This window comes from Ornithodoros turicata, chromosome 1, assembly GCF_037126465.1.
Source record: "Ornithodoros turicata isolate Travis chromosome 1, ASM3712646v1, whole genome shotgun sequence".
Classification (NCBI taxonomy): Eukaryota; Metazoa; Arthropoda; class Arachnida; order Ixodida; family Argasidae; genus Ornithodoros; species Ornithodoros turicata.
In genome coordinates, this window is record NC_088201.1 from 87,927,024 (window position 1) to 87,947,573 (window position 20,550).

The 20,550-nt window shown below is 46.2% G+C and overlaps 1 protein-coding gene across 2 annotated transcripts in view; it reads right to left on the reverse strand.

Annotated features, from left to right (window-relative positions):
- LOC135365912 (prostatic acid phosphatase-like) overlaps window positions 1-3,281 on the reverse strand; it is a 41,791-nt gene extending 38,510 nt beyond the window's left edge. Inside the window, exon 1 of one of the 2 annotated variants that reach the window (XM_064598587.1) lies at window positions 3,221-3,281. Coding sequence is in view for 1 of the 2 variants with exons in the window: in XM_064598581.1 (XP_064454651.1) it covers window positions 2,179-2,202 (24 nt within the window). In the remaining variant the exon portion in view is untranslated. Of the gene's footprint in view, window positions 1-2,178; window positions 2,230-3,220 lie in introns of those variants that run through there. The other variant, XM_064598581.1, reaches the window with a different exon arrangement.
- Window positions 3,282-20,550: the final 17,269 nt, after the last annotated feature.

The window sequence follows — 20,550 nt, forward strand, 5'->3', positions numbered from 1 at the left end:
GACACTTGGGGATTAAAGGATTATCGGCCGTATTGAGACTTTCGGCTGTATTGAGACATCGGCCGTAATGAGACTTCGGCCGTAATGAGACTTCGGCCGTAATGAGATACAATCGCTTCAATTGACCTTGGTGGTGTAATAGCATGCTGTCCAAGGCAGGGACCCCCGCCAGAAAAATCCTGGATCCGGCCGTGCCTGAGCAGCATGCTGAGCAGCCAGGGTCGGCGAGACACGTTGTTCTTCGCTAAAGCTTGTTGTCCACCGTAATGTGACCGGAAAAGCACGATTCTTCCCGACTTCATGAAGGAATATCCGTGTCGCTAAAAACGTCGCTAAACGTACCAGAAAGTCACCAAAAACCCGGTAATCCCAAATGCAAAATTTTGTTGCTATAGAGACTCCGAAATCCGCTAAATTTAGCGGCTTTTCCCCAAATTTGGCAACACTGAGCGGCGGCAGCGATTCGCTGGACGGCAGTACTCTTGCGATCAGCGCCATTACTGCCGGGGGGAGGAGATGGGAGGAGCCGCGTTACGGATAGCGCACATTATGAAGAAATTGGACGTATTACGAGAAGCAAATAGCCTGCGTTAAATGTGGGCCGAGCTTGAGAATTGTGAAATGTTAAACATCGGGGCCCAGAACACGTGCCACTTTTTCTGTGTTAGTAAATGCATCGCATTAGAAGAGAAGTAGATCTGACGTTTTGCTTGTGCTGAAAGACAAGCTCTCAATTTCTTCATTACGGCGGAGGTCAGTTCGGAGTTGTGCAGTATGGAAGGGCCAGGAAGGGTTTTCGTGAAATATGACTCCCCAAAAGCGGATTGTTGATGCCTGTTCTGTGGTAGCATCACGAAACATCAAATGGGTTCTATAGGTACTGAGGTACCTTTCGCTCGAAAAAAGTTTTTGTTTTCCTCGTTCGTTTTCTCTTTTCGGATTTCCTCGTCTTTAATTCGAGTCTATTGTGTTTTAGCCACGCACTTAAAAGAGACATCGAGTTATTTGCTTGTGTGATGACTTCTCCCAAATCCGCTCCCCCCACCCCCATAAAAAAAAGAAAACAAAAAGAAAACGTTTCTATCGTCCGCATAAATAACAGGATGTCTACTACGCTGAAGCCTTCAAATTCCCTGACTTTTTCAGGTTTCCACTGCCCATTTCAAGCTAATTCCCTGGCCAAAACAGAAGGGAACTTGGTGCCTGCTGATACACATGGTTCATAAAACAGATCATCTATTGAAAATGCCCTACTTCTCTGCCTCTGAGTTTGTCGTATTGGCGAGCGCTACGCTTGCTGCGGCGTGCCACCTCAACCACTCATCAGCACTCGCGATTCAGTGCGCTTCGTGACGGCACTTGTCTGCGATTTTCCCTGACTTCAGCTGCGTTTTTGGCAAATTTCCTGACAATCCCCTGACTTTTCCAGTCGCATCAAAATTCCCTGACAATCCCTTGTTTTCCAGGTTGGTAGACACCCTGAATAACCATACCGGAGAATCCTCTTAATTAACAAGATAATTTATATATAATAAAAATAACATGGGAACTTTAAATCGATCCTTTTTGTACACCATATATTTAATGCATTTCCTTTCTGAGTTTACGCCATTTCTCGCTGTGTAATGCACCCTATCGGTTAAGTAATTTTCTATGTGACACCAAGCCTTCCCTCGGACACTAAATCAGGGGAGTTTATTTAAAAGCACATCGTGGCTGTACGGAATCGAATGCCTGCGTGACATCAAGGAATATACGCAGGGTATAAATCTTTCTTTCTATGTTTTCTCAAGATCTCTTCCTTGATTCCAACAAATGCTGATTCTGTGCACATATTTTCCTAAATTCCCAAATTGTTCTTCAGCTAGCCATTTATTTATTGTATGTTCGGTTACCTTTGCGAAAATCAATAGAACACAAATTAGTCGGTAATTGTTTAAGGCATCAATCACGCCGCCTTTAGGTATTGCGATGACTCTGGCAAATTTCGTCTTGTTTGGGAATATGTTTGTGGTGAATGATAAGTTAATTATATGTGAGAGAGCAACACTTATCAGTACGCTGACGGCTTTCACCGGCCTAGCTTTCATATCATCTGCACAGCCGTCTTTTAAAGACAGTATTACATTTATAACTTCGCTTGGATCAGTTGGGGTTAAAAACAAAGTCTTTACGCACTGCGACATTAATGGATGTTCCCATGGTTCGTCCGCTGTTGTGTGTAGGGGAGGACCCAGAAGACAAACTTGCACCGTATCTCTTCCGAAGATACTCCCCTAACTTGTGCATAGCTAGCGTTCCTTCCTTGGTTAATTGGCCCAAACCATATTGCCACTGATTATTTTTATTTGAATCCCTCGGAAACGTTCCCTGAGGCGCTCTGGCTCCATGTCGAAAGAGGGCAGCAATAAATTCCCTGGAAACGTCAGCTTTTTTAGGAGCCGCTGAGGTTAGGCTTGTCGTAATACAGAGTAAGATGCATAGGAACGCGGGGCAAAAATGTGTAAGCTGCATTTTGTTGCAGGCACGAAGTGCTGCCTTGTTCTACTGCGCACTGAGAGACAATGAAACAGATACCATATCCTATTACATGAAAGGTCAATATTCGCAATGCAAAAAAGAAAAATGAGTAATGGGATATATTACTGCATCCGGTGCTTCCTATGAAACCACACTAGGGACTGTAAGTACGTCGTCTTTACTCTAATACCAGTACCCAAGTAGTTGAACGGCAAATCTTTTGAGCTCTAATGAAGCTCTATCACAATCTTTCTCTCCTTCTTTGACCGCTTGAACACTTTATAGGTAAAAACAAGGAAGAACAGGTAGAAACAAGGAAGAAAGAAGAAGAACAAGGAATGAAAAACAAGGAAGACGCTAACGGCAAGGTCTGTGGCAAGACGTCATTGGCTTTAAAACCCTGCTAATGCATTATTACTAACTCCCTGTGATTTCTTCATGTGGAATCTATGCGGGATGTCAAATCGCGCGAAATGAATTTACCCTGCCTCTTAAGCACAATACTTTATGCCGAGACAAAGCGAGTACTCTAAGCAAAGAAGAACAATAAAAAGCTGTGAAACAAGGCGCACGTCTCTGCCGTCACACAAGGCCGACGCCCTTACCCCTGACTGTCAAACGAAAGTTTTGAAGAAAATATATCCAGCCTTGTATTTCGTAGCCAGTCAGAAGACTACAGGACATGTAAGGCCTTCCTTACCTCAGAATACACGAGTCGTTAACCACTGTACAGGGCAGCAGTGTAGCATGTGGAGAGTAAGCGTTTAACAATGCAGATATGTATAATTAATGTTGCATCAGACTGCCAGGTGATGCCCCTGGCGATGAAACTCACCATTCATCATCTCATCATCTCACAATAGCGTTGTTGTTGTTTGACTGCCAGGTGGCCTGACTTGATGCAAATGGAAAAATGGAGCTCCCTGTCAGACGTTAGCGGCGTGTCATGGTTACACGCACGTGAACACGCCGTGATGTATGCGAGAAATATTATTTCAAAAGTCTCTTTCGACAGCGTCTCGGTTCATCCAATCTCCAGGTGTTGCAAGAACGTTTCTTCCGACTAATAGACACGTACGGCATGCTACCCCGTACGTGTTTATTAGTCGAAACAAACTATCTTGCAACGCCTGGAGATACCAGGCCGGATAAACTGCAAGATGTCGGTTCCAGAGAAGTATGTCGCAAGCTCCTGAGCAAGATTCAGGGACAAACCAGATGAGTTTACCCGGAAGCCACCACGTGAAAGATGAAAGTCACTGAAAAGGTTAACCAGCTGTAGGGATCGAACCCACATCTACTGGATTGGCAATTTGAGGCTTTGTTTGTATCTGTCCCTTCTGTGTTGTTCCAGCCTCAGAACATCAGTTTATCTCTTGTCCACCACGTGGCGTATCAAGGATGAACTCTCCCCTCGTCCCTCTCCTCTCTGCACATCCGTCCAGGTCGTCGTACACACCCTTCCCGATATTACGGTCTGATAAAGCCCTGCTGACAGAATTATTTTTGATCCTTCGCCAGAGATAACCTCTATAGCCTAGAGTTGCTTGATTCTCATGCAGCTATTTGAGGGTATGCAGGCTTCCTGAGCTCAGCGCAAAAAGCTTCCCATGCAGGGTTGTTAAAAAAACCTAAGTAAAATTTACTGAATGAATATTTGTATTTATATACTGTATGTACGCTTAGTGAAATATTACACGCATTTTTTGTAGCTACTTGTATTTGTAACTTAATTCCTAGTAACTTTGAGATTATTTTTCAGAGTACTACGACAAAGACTAGAAAAGCTACGATGAGTTGATACTTTATATCCCATCCTCCGATTTGTGCTAACAAGTCGGTGTCTATCTATTTTGCTCTTGGACCAAACACAGTTTTTTATATGAACGTAATGAACAAACGCAGACACGAACGATACACACAGACAAATGATCATGCGTGGCGTCTCCTTCTGTGTCGTTCATTACGCCGTTACATCCCACACCCTCAAGTGGGCTTAGCTTTATATTTTTCATAGTGTGCATCGGGTATATGCATGAAAATCATTAAACATACAGAAAGCTGTTAACGAAAAAAAAATTTTATATTAGTTTTACGAATCATGATTTTTTTATTGCTTGTTCGCGCCGCGATGCAACTGTGGCTATGAACGGCGGACAGATGTGGACAGATCGAGAGAGCACAGCAGGAAGAAGAGCAGGACAGGGGCGTTAGTGTGCGTCATGGGCCCACTTCAGGGGGAACTGCGCCGACATTCGTCTGGAAAGTCTTCGGAAAACCCAGGGAAAACCTCAGACAGCACAGCCGGTCGTAGGGTTTGAACCCACCACCTACCAGTCTTCAGCACGATCTTGGCTATCACCAAAGAATTGGACGCCTTAACCCGCTCTGCCACGCCGCTGGTGAGGAATGAATCATAAGTCAAATGGCAGTCACCCTGACGATAAAAAGCAACTAAAACTACTGACTTAACTTTTCGCAAAACACAATGTAATAATTGTAACTCACGCAGTTTTTTGACGTACAACTGCTCTGTCCTCGTGTCATCGTCGATGCGAACAAACTAAGAAGAAGAAGAAAAAAAAAAGAATCGTGCCGCCAGTATCGTGTACCGCCAAAACCACCCACTGCTTGACTTATGGTAACCTAGGTATGGTAGTCCGCCATACTTCACTTAGTGAACACTTACTTTGGTTTCTTTACATTCACCCAATGCAATGAGTGGCGTACAGATGTGGACAGATGGAGAGGACAGCAGGAAGGAGTGGGGGACAGGGAGTTAGTATGCGTCCTGGGCTGACATCACGGGGAACTGTGCCGACATTCGTCTGGAAAGTATTCGGAAAACCCAGGGAAAACCTCAGACAGCACAAAAGGTGGTAGGATTCGAACCCACCACCTCCCAGTCTTCAGCACGACCTTGGCTACCACCAACGTGCGGACACCGCCACGTAAATTGTGGTCCAGTATACCCCAGTGCACAAAGGACGAGCAATATTTCTTGTTGTATTGAATATGGAAAGTAGTATGATACGTCGATCCCAGATTTATTGTACAAAGGTGAGGCACTCGTCTGGTAACGAGTTCCCGAAGACAGATTTAGGTTTTGAGGATACTTGGACAATGTGTTGCGGACGTCGCGTCAGGACCCTCTGAGTGGTAGCATGGCCATCGGAGCAGGGATGAGGCGAACGAGGTGACGGTGTTTATTACAGCATGGTGAGGAGACTAAAACATACAGAAAGGGACGAGCTTATATACCCGTCTTACAATCGTGGGCTTCTCTCTAATTAGCGACGGTCAGGGGTTGGACTAGCCTTGTGCAGCCTGGCCTTGACGTCGACTGCGGAGTGATAGCACAATCCTGCCTGTCCATTGGTCGCTTCTGACGTCAGGTCACTTACTGGCGACAGCACTTCGGCGGATTAGCATGACCTTGAGGTGGGGGGGGAGGGGCATCCAGACGGCGGCTATCTGTCCCACACCGCTTCAAAAGGCGTGCCGAAGGTCACAGCGAAAAGGACGCGAACCCGGAATGCAACAGCCTGCCCGCAGCTGGGAGATCCTCCAAGAGTGAGGTGGCCGAAGCTGCATCTCTCGAAGAGGATGAGGGGAACCATGAGCCGTCGCCCATTTTACAGTAGAACCCGGAAGCCTGCTTCCGTCGACTCTGATGTTGACCGAGGTGACCAAGTTCGCTGCTAGTGACAGTCACTTCAATGCACGGCAGCTACAGTCCATGACCAGGTGGCACACAAACGCACACAATGGCAGTTCAACAAGACCCCACGTATACACCAGACATTTTCTTTCTGTCTGTCTTTTTTTTTTTTTTTTTTTTGCAAATAGACTACATAACCAGGGAGATTCAACAAGATTACGAAATTGCCTTCTCCGCAAGGCGATAAGAACGTCGCTCACGCTATTGTGTCCATGTCACAATGGGACACTCGTCAAGCAAAATAAGACAAAATTTGAATCAATTTAGTAAGCGCGACTCAGACCATCGGCATTACCGTGAGAACGTCCTTTCTTATAACGCACTTGGAACGAATATTGCTGAAATGTTGGACTCCAGCGAAGAAGCCTGTCGTATTTCCCTGATATACGATTTAGCCATTGCAACGGTGAGTGGTCAGTTTCCACCGTGAATTTTGTACCATAAATGTAGCACTTCAGTTTTTGAATGGCCCAAACTAGACAAGCACACTCTTTTTCAGAGGCTCCGTATGTCTCGTCGTTGGCTGACAGTTTACGACTGATAAATAGAACTGGGTGTTCTTTTCCCTCATTGTCTTCCTGTGACAACACAGGACCCATACCTCGGTTGCTAGCGTCGCATTGAATCAGAAATTGCCTAGAGTAGTCAGGCGATTTTAGTACCGGCTCGCTGACAAGTGTTGCTTTTAACGCTTCGAAGGCCCGTGATTTCTTTCCATCCCAGGCTACTACGTTTGGTTCACTTTTGCGAAGCGCGTCAGTGAAGGGGCCTGGCTATGTCCGAATAGTTCCGAACATAGTGTTGGTAATGGGTGGCAATCATAAGGCCGAAAGTCATAAGGCAGAATTATCAGAAGCCCGACAAATTAAAACACCGAACAATCAGAAGGCCGAAAACAGAAAACCGAATTGTCGAAATGCCGAAAAATAAGGAACCCAAGATACGTAAACTGTTATTCGAACGACTGCGATTAAAAATTAGCTCTACAATTTATGTAGGGTAGACTTCTTGTGAATTAATACAGCAAATAAATTATTTCACCGAACTTCGCTTTAATAACCTGCTTTCGATCACTTAGGGGGGAAAAATGGAAACATATGAACCACTGCGTTATGGTATGTGTTTGTTATACACAATGGCAATAAGTTAAAATGAAAAATTATCAGCTATCCGATGACCATTTCCCATTCTCATCCCATTTTCAACAACGGCTTCAACCTACGTCATTCCTAAAACCAGTTCCCTATCATCAGCTCTCACTCAAAACCGCACCTAATTGTTCCACCTTTCGATAAGTAGGGTGAGTAGCCGAATGAATGACAAGTGACATACCATTCTGGAAGAAATCGTAGTATGTACTCCTGAGTCAGGGGACAAGGGTGGCATACAGTTCTTGAAGCAGAACAGTACGGAAAGTTGCAGGCGAAGCAAAAAAGAAAAAAACTACAGACCTGGTCATAGAGATCCTGTGAAAGTTTATTCTGTAGAGCAAGCGGTTCAGACGGTTGCTTGTTCAAATCACGTTCGGTACACAAATGTAGGGTTTGAGTTGGAATATGTAAAGGGGAAGTCTCAAACGTTGAGAAGCGCCATCTCCTCTAGAGTTTATTCAGTGGCATTCCATTCACCCACCGGACACGTTCTTTTTGTAGTAAACATGTCGCAGATTACTGTAGCTGTTCTTTTTTTTTTCTCTCCTGCCAGTCTGTTTCCGAGCACCAAATGCTATACATTCCAATTATTTTATTTCTAGTAGAAGATCATACCTGGGTAGTAATGTCATTACTGTAATGAATTACCTTTCCTGGTAATTTGTATTGTAATGCATCACTTTTTACATTATGTTATTTATAATGTCATTTAATTACATTTGGGCAGTAATTTTAATCACAATACCCATTACTTTTTTTACAAAAGAATCGAATGTGTGTTCTGTGTTTGCGCTTGGCAGAGAGTTGGGGATCGGCGAGTTAAAAGAATTCCGACGGCCACTATGAACGGTGACGCACTCAATTGGCACGGATAACATGAGTTCCCTTCGACGAGCCAGTTACCTTAGTTAGGGTACCCACAAAGAAACGTTCTTCAGGTCAACGGTTTGTAGCCTTGGAGAATCATTGTCTGCGGGCCCCATCCTCCAGACAATCTTCCTGTTGTCGTGATACATTGTGTCAGCTTCGTCTCTACATTGTGGAACGATACGTCATACGTGGCGCACTAGCCTGACATGTAGAAGAGATAATTAAAAGAGTACAAGCTAACTATTGATACATTGTCAGCATACATTTCTCCGAATTTCGGAGAAGGAAAGTTTCGTAAACTTTTGTTGTTGTTTTTTTCTCTTGTGCCTTCCACAAATCTCGGGAACATGTATGCCAATAACGGCAAAGTAATGACTTTGTAATGTCACTACTTTTCGTAGTAATTGCAACTTAATTTCATTATATTTCAGTTGCAGTAATGTGTAATGTAATATAATTACATTCTAACTGGAGTAATGAGTAATGTCATTCAATAAAATTTTAGAAGCAATTTACCCAGGTATGTACAAAAGCCACAAAACATGTTCATAATCTTATGAAAAGAACGATCCCATTCAGTGGTCATTGACTGGTGTGTTCACCTTCCTTTCCATTTTCAGCCTTCTGATTTTCGTCCTTTTAGCTTTCGGCCTTCTGACAGTTCCGCGCTCTGATTTTTCGGTCTTTTGGCTTTCGGCCCTCTGGTCGTTCGTTGTTATGATTTTTCGGCCTTTTGGCTTTCGGCTTTCTGATAGTTCGGCGTTATGATTTTTTGGACTTTTGGCTTTCGGCCTTCTGATAGTTCGGCGTTACGATTTTCGGCCTCTTCATAGGCATCCATTGGTAATAGCCAACGAGACCTAGAGAACTGCGAATTCCCCTTTTAGTGGTCGGCCGCGGGAGTTTCTTTATGGCTGCCACCTTAGCTTCTACGGGACTTCTCGTTCCCTGCCCAACCTCATGACCCAGATACGTCACAGTTGATTTTCCCCAATGACACTTTTCTGCTTTGACGACCAAGCCGGCTTCCCGACAACGCCGCAGTATTTCGCTCAGGTGTTCTAAATGAGCGTTCCAGTCGTCGGAAAACACTGCAACGTCGAGGTAAGGAACAGCGAAATTTTCTGTTCCCTGGAGTACCTGATCCATTAACTTGGAGAAACAGTAAGGCGCATTCTTCAGACCGAAGCTTAACACTTGTGGGAGAAAAGCACCCATTGGCGTGATAAACGCGGCCAGTTCCTTTGCTCTATCAGTAAGCGGGACCTGCCAATATCCCCGAATTAGATCGAACGTGGATGCGTACTTGGCGCGGCTTATGCTTTCAACCCGTTCCTCTATATTCGGTATTGGATATAGTTGTTCTTTCGTTATGCCCTTAAGTTTGCGGTAGTCTATGCACGGTCGAGGTTGTTTTCCAGGCACTTCAACCAGAAACACTGGCGAAGCGTAATCACTCTGTCCTGGATTTATCACCCCCATCTCGAGCATCTTTAGTATTTCCGCTTCCAAAATCTCGCGCTGTCGCGGGGACATGAGGTACGGTTTCGAACGAACCGGGGTGTCTGCTGTTAACTCGATGTCGTGATGACAGGGATGCAACCCGAGGCAGGAAAAAAAAAACAGACAACAATTGCTGAGGAAATTGTTGTCTGTTGTTTTATTTCTGTTTTGTTTCGTTTCTGTTTTTTTCCCTGCCTCGGGTTGCATCCATGTCATCATGAACCAGCTTGTCTGCGCCCTCTCTCTGATGTCGTGAGTCAGTAGAGTAGTTTTCCCGGGCCGTTCTGCAAAATAGTCGTGATAATTTGTGATCAGATTCAACAGATCGTGGCGTTGTTCGACTGTGAGCTCAGTTGGCGTTGTTATGATTTCAAATATTTCGTACGCCGAACGAGGGTTGGCATCTCCCCACGCGGGCAACTCAATCACCGCTTCTTCGGGACAGTTCAAGGTCATGCTCACTCATGCTCATGCGTTCGACATAAGGCTTAAGCAGATTGACGTGGTATATCTTTACTTCCTTTATGCGACCGCACATCCGAATCGCGTAGTTGGTGTCCGAGAGCCCTTGATCAACAACTCCGGGGCCTCCCACTGCACGTCTAGGCGGTTGTGCCTAGCTACTTTCAGGTACAGGACCCTATCGCCTACTTCGTATTTCTTACTCCGAGCATTTCGGTCATAATAAACCTTTGCTTTAGCCTGCGCTCGAAACATGTTCGTACGGACAAGTTCCTGTGTGCTGCTCAGACGCTCCAAAAGTGTGAGCACATATTCTACTACGGTTGAGTCGTCATTGCTCGACTCCCACAATTCGCGGACCATTCGCAGAGGAGATCGGAGGTTCCTACCGAACACCAGCTCTGCCGGGCTAAACCCTGTGGATTCATGAGGGACAGAGCGCCGGACAGATATTGTCGCCGGTAAACATGCTTCCCAATCCAATTTTCGCTCATAACAGAGCGCGCGTAACACCCTTTTTAAGACGGAATGCCATTTATCTACGCTATTTGATTGTGGATGATACACTGAACTATGGATGACTTTGATGCCGCACTTTTCGAGGAAGGTTGTAGTGAGGGCGATCGTAAAAACACTGCCCTGGTAACTCTGCACCTCTGCTAGGAAACCAACGTGGGCATACACGCTCAACAACGCGTCTACAACCTCCACGGAGTTAGCCTCTTTTAGGGCAACGGCTTCTGGGAATTTAGTGGCTGGACAAAGTATGGTCAATATATACTTGTAACCAGACTCTGTTTTGGGAAGGGGACCGACGATATCTACAACGAGGCGCCGGAATGGTTCACATATGATGGTTACGTAAACGAGCGGCGCCTTTGTCTTTTCATTTGGTTTTCCGGCCCTTTGACAGGCATCGCACGAGCGTACGAAGTTTTCCGTGTCCTTGAAACACATCGGCCAGTAGAACTCCTGCAATAGCCTGGCCTTCGGCTTACCGATACCGAGATGGCCCGCCCAAGAATTTCCGTGACACAGATGTAAAATGTCGGATCGATATTTTGGTGGCACTACGAGCTGATCCCAATTCCTGCCCTTTTTGTCGCTATACGACCGATACAAAAGCCTCTCTCTTTTGAAGAAGCGAACGTTGCGGCGCGAAACGCCTTCTGTAAAACTTTCCTTTCCTAGGTTCCACAAACTAGCATCCGTCTTCTGAACTTCGGACTGCGCCCTGCTTACTCCGAGCAACGTCTCGTAGTTTCGGGAGGGCGGCGCGAGAAAATGCGGTTCTTTAGGAACAGTGTCCTCATCTCTCTCGTCGCTGTAATTGGTGATGTCAGCTCCGGAAATTTCTACCTTACTCTTTTCAACTGCTTTAACTGTACCTCCAGGTGTCTTTTTTACTGCCCTTCAATCGAGTCCGGTGCATCGTTGGCCCGCGAGCCCTCGTGTTTTCGACCGCGTCAGAGCTAATACTTCACCGAATCTATCACCTCTCTCTCGCAGCTGTTTTTCAGACTGGTTGGAGAACAGATACGGAAAATGCTCCGGAAGGTTCTTAGATACCGCGGCCTACCAGCTCCGGTGGCGCAGCGGTAACGCGTGCGCTTGGAGACTGGGAGGTCCGCGGTTCGAATCCGCGGGCCGGCTGTGCCGTCTGGGGTTTTTCCTGGGTTTCCCTCAGATGTGTAATAGGCGTATGCCGGCACAGTTCCCCTGAAGTCGGCCCATGGACGCAGCTATCCTCCCCCCGAGCGGATTCCGCTCGGTCTTCCACTTCACCCTTTCCTCTCCTCCTCTCCACCACCTTTCCCTTCCCGAGAAACATGCCGCCTAATCAGGCAGGCAGACCTCTCGGGTTCCTCCCAACGACACTCCTCCTCCTCCTCCTCCTCATACCGCGGCCTCGGTTTCCAACACACCAAATGGGCCCTCGATACGAACTCTAGCTACGGGAAGGCACACGCAGTTGTCCTCAGCTACTTGCCTAATCCAGGCGCACTTGCTGGAATAGTCACTGCTCTTAACGAGGGACGGATGAATGACATCCATCGTGGCTCCGATGTCTCGGAGTACGTTACAGTTTTTCCCATTTACGACCATTTCTCGCATGTATGGTCTGAGCAACTCTAAATTTCATTCTCGTTTCTCACGCTTTTGAGCCATTCGACTAAATCTGCCCGCAAGACATAAGCAAAATCAGCGTAACTCTGGCTTGACGTTTTATTCGCAATACGGAAGCGTTGACGAAAAGCCTCCGTCGTGAACGGGTACTTCCTAAGCAGGTTCGCTTTTACCGTAGTATAGTCCTCGGCCTCTTTCTAGTTCAGTCTAGCGACAACCTCAGCAGCCTCACAGGGAAGCAATGTCAACAGTCTTTGCGGCCACGTATCCTTCGAGAAGCCTTTCTTCTCGCAACATCGCTCAAAGTTGACCAAATACAATCCAATGTCTTCTCCCACTTTAAATTGTTGGATTAATTTGGACGTCTTGAACGAAACATTATCAGATTCTACAGTGGCGGAACAATTATCGCTGCCACCAGAGTTTGCTTGCCCTGCCTGAAGTATCTCTGCCTCTTTAGCGGCGCGTTCAAACTCAAGCCTCTCGATTTCCTCTTCACGTTCCCGATCCTTTACGGCACGTGCGACAGTTTTTTCCTGAAGCCTCTTTTTCTCAAGGGCGTCCTCCCAGCATTCTACAAGATCCTCATCGCTAAGCATCAAAGCCTCGATATCCCCGATCATATCCCGGTTCAAATTTTTCGCAGTCAACCTGAACTCCTGACACAAAAGTGCGAGCTCTGGCCTCCTCAACCTCGACAGATCCATAGCGCCTTCAGTTAATCTCGTTGCACCCCGCAAAAGATTTAACAGCACTCGAAGCAAATCACGACATCTCTATGTCTAACGACCCTAACCTTAGATGTCTGGTGAACACAGTGAAATACAAGTTGAACTCACCACAGTGAAGTCAGAAACTGCCTTGATTTCCTGGTTGCTGCACCCGATGCTCTCATCACATTGGTAGCATTCCACCGCTGCCATCCAGTTGTTGCGGACGTCGGGTTAGAACCCTCTGAGTGGTAGCATGGCCATCGGAGCAGGAACGATGAGTCGAACGAGGTTACGGTGTTTATTACATCATGGTGAGGGGACTAAAACATACAGAAAGGGACGAGCTTATATACCCGTCTTACAATCGTGGGGTTCTCTCTAATAGATCTTTTTCACAATGGCCTATGCGCATGCGTATGACCCTGAGGCGCCGGTGAGGATTATGTCCGTCTTCACTAGATGGCGCACTATGGGGACGACAGAAGTGGAAACCAGTGGGGAGACCGCACGAGTGGCGCGACCTTGTCGGCCCCACTCCGGACCGGTTTTGGTCCTTTGTGCTATCCACATGGATTTGTTTTGACGCGTGCCGAGCACGGTTCGTTTAAGAGCCGTTAGGATACGACGCGTATGTGAAAAAGGTCCATTAAGCGTGAACAGCATGGCACGAAAAACTGTCCGAAAACTGTCCGAACCGAAATCGGGACCGAACTTTTTTCTGTGCATCACCGCATGCTACTGAAATGCACCCCGAATTTCGGCCGAAGACTTCTGGTCTTGGGGAACATCGCCTTTCAACCATCCAGCTCAATGAGATAATCCCTGTATTCATAGGAGTAGAAGTCGCACACACGGCAACAGTCGACGCGATTGCTACGTCATCGTTGCTATGGTTCTCCTTCCGGCTGAATAGCCATTGGATGCTTTTACTTTTTCGGTTGGCGTCACTTCCCATTTCGGAGGAGAAATCTGGCTTGGCCAGATCGGGCCGAATTCGGCCCGGAATTATGTTCTTCGAAAAAGGTTCGGTCCTGAATTCGGTTCGAAAAGAATTCGGACGCTTTTCGAGCCATGCGGTTCACGCTTTAGCGACGGTCAGGGGTTGGAGTAGCCTTGTCCAGCCTGGCCTTGACGTCGACTGCGGAGTGATGTCACAATCCTGCCTGCCCATTGGTCGCTTCTGACGTCAGGTCACTTACTGGCGACAGCACTTTGGCGGATTAGCATCACCTTGAGGTGTGTGTGTGTGGGGGGGGGGGGGGCATGCAGACGGTGGCTCTCTGTCCCACACCGCTTCAAAAGGCGTGCTGAAGGTTACAGCGACAAGGACGCGAACCTGGAATGCAACAAACGTTGGCCGCACACGGAAGAGTCAAGTTTACGATGAATCTGGCAGCCGTTCTTCGTCCCGCAACTTATTAAATGTTTCGTTTAAAAGAAGGAAGAAAAACTGCATCCAGGTGACGTGTCAGGACCTACTACTGTGCACCGTGTGTCCGAGATTTCCGGCGCACGTCAAAAGAACCCCAGGTGGTCCAAATCATCAGCAGTCCTACAGTGCGGCACGTGCAACATGTCGCCATACTGCGCAGCAAACCTTACGTGTATCATCACGGTACCATTACCATTATTTTTATTGTAATGCGATGAAGGGCAGCTGTTTCAGTTAGTACGTGCACAGACACACATACACATACACACACACACACATACATTGGATGGTGATGGGGTGGGCGATTCACCGCCGCTGAAGCGGTACACTACCCTATTTCGCGTTGGGAGAGGATGAAGGGATGATGATGGGGGGCTTTCAAAGAGCCGTCGCCAGACCGGTGGAGCAATTTGTCTTGAGGTACGGAAAATCTGATTGGCTGAAGTTTGGGAAAGGCAAATTAGTGACGAAACCAAAATAACAAGAAAATGAGCTTTTTTGGGGGGCGCATTTTGAAATGCGCTCGGCGTGTGTTGTCGCTATCCCTGAATGACATGACACGTCTGCCGCCTGCCGCCTGAAAAGGAAACATTCCCGTGACGTGATCCAGCAGATGACAGTATTTCTACCGAAACGACATTCGTCCCTTACAACTGCGACTGTACTGTGCATCGGATGCATCGTTATATTCAGTTGTATAGTTATGCATGAAAAATGTAAGGTGCTGCAGAACTGAATTGCAAGCACTGAACGAGTTTATATAATCCTGAAGAAAAAAAAGGAGAAAGGGGTTCGATAATGCGACACCTTCATTCAATTTCAGCGTACCTTTCAACTTGGTTTCCAATCTTTGTTCTAGATTTCCAATAACTCAGTACACATTTGCATAGATCCATGGTGTGACGACCGACATGGGATAGAATATAGGGTAGAATAGAATTGAACAGGGTAGAGCATCGCGTGTTGAGATTAGGCACCCAAACCATCGTCAAAATCAATTTGTTCTTTAGTAGAGTTGCAGATAACGCTAAAAAAGTGCTACGCGTTCCCGAGTACATTATTCATTTCTGGATGGATATAAAACAATGCCTAGATCAGAGCAATCAGATGTCTCACTCACGCGGGTTGCATGCGGCCTGCAGTCAGCTATTCTGTGGCCAGAGAACCCTTGACCACCATGTTTTCAGGCATTGTTTTTACCCTTGCTTGCCGTAGTGCTGCTCCTGTCCATATTAGGAAGCGCATACACATTTGAGCAGTTCTTGTGGCTCATGAACCTCAAGAAATAATGGTCACAGCGACCTGGTCTGCACGTACATTTTGGTAACCAACACTGTAAGTAATATGATAACTTGGAAGTAATAGTGCAGAGAAGAAGAAATGAAGAGAATGGCCTCATCTTAAGGCGGAATCACTTCTGCGCAAGACAATAGAGGAACACAATAGAGGACAAATAGAGGTTTGTTCGCACACCGCTCAGAAACGGCGTAAAATGTCGTAAAAACAGAACCACTGGCGTGTTCTCCTTGCTTTACCCTCGTCAATGACACATTTTGTAGAATTCCAGGACTATCCGTTGATTTGTGTGCGGCACAAATTTTGTGTGCGGCACAACATTTTAGTGTGCGGCACTCTATCGAGATGGCAGCACATGTTCGAGACGCGCCAAAGTTTAATTTATTAAAAATCAACGGCTCAACCATGCCCCATAAAAATACGTCATTGACTAGAGAAAAGATAAGAGAACACGCCAGTACCAATCTTAAGATGATAGTTTAGAGCGCTCACGTGTCTTGTGCGAACGAAAATCGCCCATAGACTTCTGAAGAAGTGATTTCCCCTTAATTATTACAGTCAGCAAATAGCAGCAGCGTCTCCGGACATCATCTGCGAAAAACTGCACGGAACAGAGAGGCGCAGAGAAAAAGAAGAAAATAGAGATGGAACAGTTATGTACAAGGATCATTGTTGTTACTGAGTTCCTCTCTAGCACTGGACTAATGCACGAAGCAGTGGGGCAGTGTACCGCCATAACAGCAGTGAATGACCCACCACATCGTCATCCCATTTATGGGTGTGTGTGCCATTGTATTAAACTTTTAATTAGTGCTCTTTCTCTGATTTTTCTTTTTTCACGTTTAAAATGTAAGCAAACGCAGTAGTGTGTAAATTGACAATTTCAGTGCTCCTGAAAGTTGGGATAATCGTTCGTGAAGGACTATGGTACGAAGAACTTGAAACGTTTTTCAAATTTTCAGTGCCCGATTCGGAAACGTAGCTTACTTATTTCTATTTGTGTGTCAAGTGAAGTTTTAGTGATTAACTGTACATACACCGAATGTCCAATAACTACGCGGCTCCTGTTTTATGCGCATATTTTGTGTGCTGGGACATTTTGCGATAATTACGGTCGTTTCTTTTCTGTCCGGTCCGCCATGATGTCGACCAATGGTCAATCCGACTCGATTTGAGCTTGAGTACCCTGACTTAGATGGTCTGTTACCGATGCGACTTTACTGCACCCACTTGCGGGGAACGCACGACATAAAGGGGGGTGCGCGCCCATCTCTACAACACATAAGCCGCGTTTACACGAACTCAATAGGAGCAGGCCGAGCTGGCTTGTCGAGTTCGTCTCGCACGAGGTAACCGGTACACACTACCCAAGCAGCAAAATATACTGAAAGTCGAGTGCAATAGGGGTGGACGGGTAGGCGGAAGGCCTTGAACAGACTCCCGAAACTAAATAACATTGATAATACACATACCGTCCACCCCTATTGCACTCGACTTTCAGTGCATTGTGCTGCTTGGGTATAACCGTAGTTGTAAGGGATGAACATCGCCTTCGTACAAATTTTCCGTATCAGTTCGTATAAATACCCACCACATCATCATCCCATTTACGTGTGTGTGCGTGTAAATTTTTCAGGTCGCGGAAATTTTTTCTTCGTAGTTCACAGACGCTGCTGTGTCATGGAGAGACAGCGATAGCGGACGGACAGTGCCTCACAAAGCTGCTGGTCCAGACAGCTCATTTTCTTTTTATTTTGGATTCGTCACTAATTCTCCTTTCCCACTCTTCAGCCAACCAAACTTTCCGTACCTCCGGAAGACGAAATCTGTCCTGGGGCTTTAAATATAGCTTCAAATGCTACCATCTCCCTCAACTGGGGAACATTGTTTACATTGAACAAACGCATATCTACCCGCGCCAGTCAGTATAAGCAATACACCCTATCGCTGAGGGATATGGAAGCGACGCCAGTTCTTGTTCTGTCGTTGCTTTGTTTGTCACCATGATCCTCACATTCAAGAACATGTCTTCGATTTAGGAAATATGTCCTATTATGTCCTGTCTGTCGAATGTGCGTCGCTTCTACTCCTCCTGCTGAGGGAAGTTTTTGATTTATACGTCACTTCTCATTGATCGAACAAGACCACAGAGCCAAAACATTTTACATTATCATTCGTTAGCAGTGGTCTGTTTCCTTTCCATAGCCCTTTAATGCTCTCGTATTCTTTGAGCAACGTGTCGACCACTTTGGCTTATATACCACTCTCCGCACGAAAACGTTAAAGGGATATGGAAGGGAGTATTCCCCTTCTAACGAATGATCATGCAAAAAGTTTTCGCCCTGTGGCTTTTGTTGGATCAATGCGAAGTGATTTCTAACTTCAAAAAATCAATCTGGAAAGGGAAGTGCGATCCACACTACTGCATTCCAACGCATACGTCTGTTAGCGTCTGTGAGGGTGAAGGCCCTTTCTGACCCTGCTTTTCAAGAAACGACCCAGACAAATGCAAACACAGTTCCCTTGAAGTCGGCCCAGGACGCATACTGCCCCTGTATCCTTCTATTTCCTGATGTCCTCTGTCTACCTGTCCGTGTCTGCACGCCGATCATAGCGACAGATGATTCGCGGCGCAAGCATAAAATTAAGAAAAGCATTAGAAATAAAAGAAACGTCACGATCATTCGTGTCATAGGGTACGCGTCATCCGGTACAATAGCTCCTTGCGTCACCCCCTCTGGGCAAGGTCAGCAACGTCCATGCCTCCTAACTCGTAAACGATTCCGTTGATCAAAATGCTCTCCGGGATATAAATACTAGGGCTATAGTTGCATCATTCTACCAAAGCATTCTTTTCTAGGTAGAATACTGTTGGTTCCTTGTGCTTGCGCGGTAGACAAGGACACCAACTATCATGCCTCTTAAGCCACAAACGCATCCGTTTATCAAAATGCTCTCCGGGATATAAATACTAGAGGCATACTTGCATCATTCTATCAAAGTGTACGTTTCTGCGTAGGAAACTTTCGGTTCCTCGCTCTGGCGCGCTTGCCTAAATTTTCGCTCCTGTGAGCAAGGCCAGCAACTTTCATGCCTCTAAAGTCACAAACGCTTCCGTTGATCAAAATGCTATGCGGGATATAAATACTAGAGGCATAGTTGAATCATTATACCAAATTATTCGTTTCTACGTGGAAAACTCTCAGTTCCTCGAGCTGGCGCGCTTGCCCAATTTTGTGCACCTGTGAGCAAGGCCAGCAACTTTCATGCCTCTTAAGTCACAAACGCTTCCGTTGATCAAAATGCTATCCGGGATATAAATACTAGAGGCATAGTTGCATCATTCTACCAAAGTATACGTTTCGAGGTGGGAAACTCTCAGTTCCTGGCGCTGGCGCGCTTACCTAAATTTTTGCTCCTGTGAGCAAGGCCAGCAACTTTCATGCCTCTTAAGTCACAAACGCTTTCGTTGATCAAGATGCAGTCCGGGATATAAATACTAGGGCTACAGCTGCATCATCCTACCAAAGTGTTCTTTTATAGGTAGAAAACTGTTGGTTCCCTGCGCTTGCGCGGTAGACGAGGACACCAACTATCATGCCTCTTAAGCCACAAACGCATCCGTTTATCAAAATGCTCTCCGGGATATGAATACTAGAGGCATAGTTACATCATTCTACCAAATGATTCGTTTGTAGGTGGGAAACTCTCGTTTCCTCGAGCTGGCGCGCTTGCCCAAATTTTTGCTCCTGTGAGCAAGGCCAGCAACTTTCAAGCCTCTTAAGTCACAAACGCTTCCGTTGATCAAAATGCTCTGAGGGATATAAATACTAGAGGCATAGTTGCATCATTCTACCAAATGATTCGTTTCTAGGTGGGAAACTCTTGGTTCCTCGAGCTGGCGCGCTTACCTAAATTTTTGCTCCTGTGAGCAAGGCCAGCAACTTTCATGCCTCTTAAGTCACAAACGCTTCCGTTGATCAAAATGCTCTCCGGGATATAAATACTAGCTCTATAGCTGCATCATTCTACCAAAGTATTCTTTTATAGGTAGAAAACTGTTGGTTCCCTGCGCTTGCGCGGTAGACGAGGACACCAACTTTCATGCCTCTTAAGTCACAAACGCTTCCGTTTATGAACTTGCTCTCCGGGATATAAATAATAGGGCTATAGCTGCATCATTCTACCAAAGTATTCTTTTATAGGTAGAAAACTGTTGGTTCCCTGCGCTTGCGCGGTAGACGAGGACACCAACTTTCATGCCTCTTAAGTCTCAAACGGTTCCGTTGATCAAAACGCTCTGCGGGATATAAATACTAGAGGCATAGTTGCATCATTCTACCAAATGATTCGTTTCTAGGTGGGAAACTCTTGGTTCCTCGAGCTGGCGCGCTTGCCCAAATTTTTGCTCCCGTGAGCAAGGCCAGCAACTTCCATGCCTCTTAAGTCACATACGCTTCGGTTGATCAAGATGCAGTCCGGGATATAAATACTAGGGCTACAGCTGCATCATCCTACCAAAGTGTTCTTTTATAGGTAGAAAACTGTTGGTTCCCTGCGCTTGCGCGGTAGACGAGGACACCAACTATCATGCCTCTTAAGCCACAAACGCATCCGTTTATCAAAATGCTCTCCGGGATATGAATACTAGAGGCATAGTTACATCATTCTACCAAATGATTCGTTTGTAGGTGGGAAACTCTCGTTTCCTCGAGCTGGCGCGCTTGCCCAAATTTTTGCTCCTGTGAGCAAGGC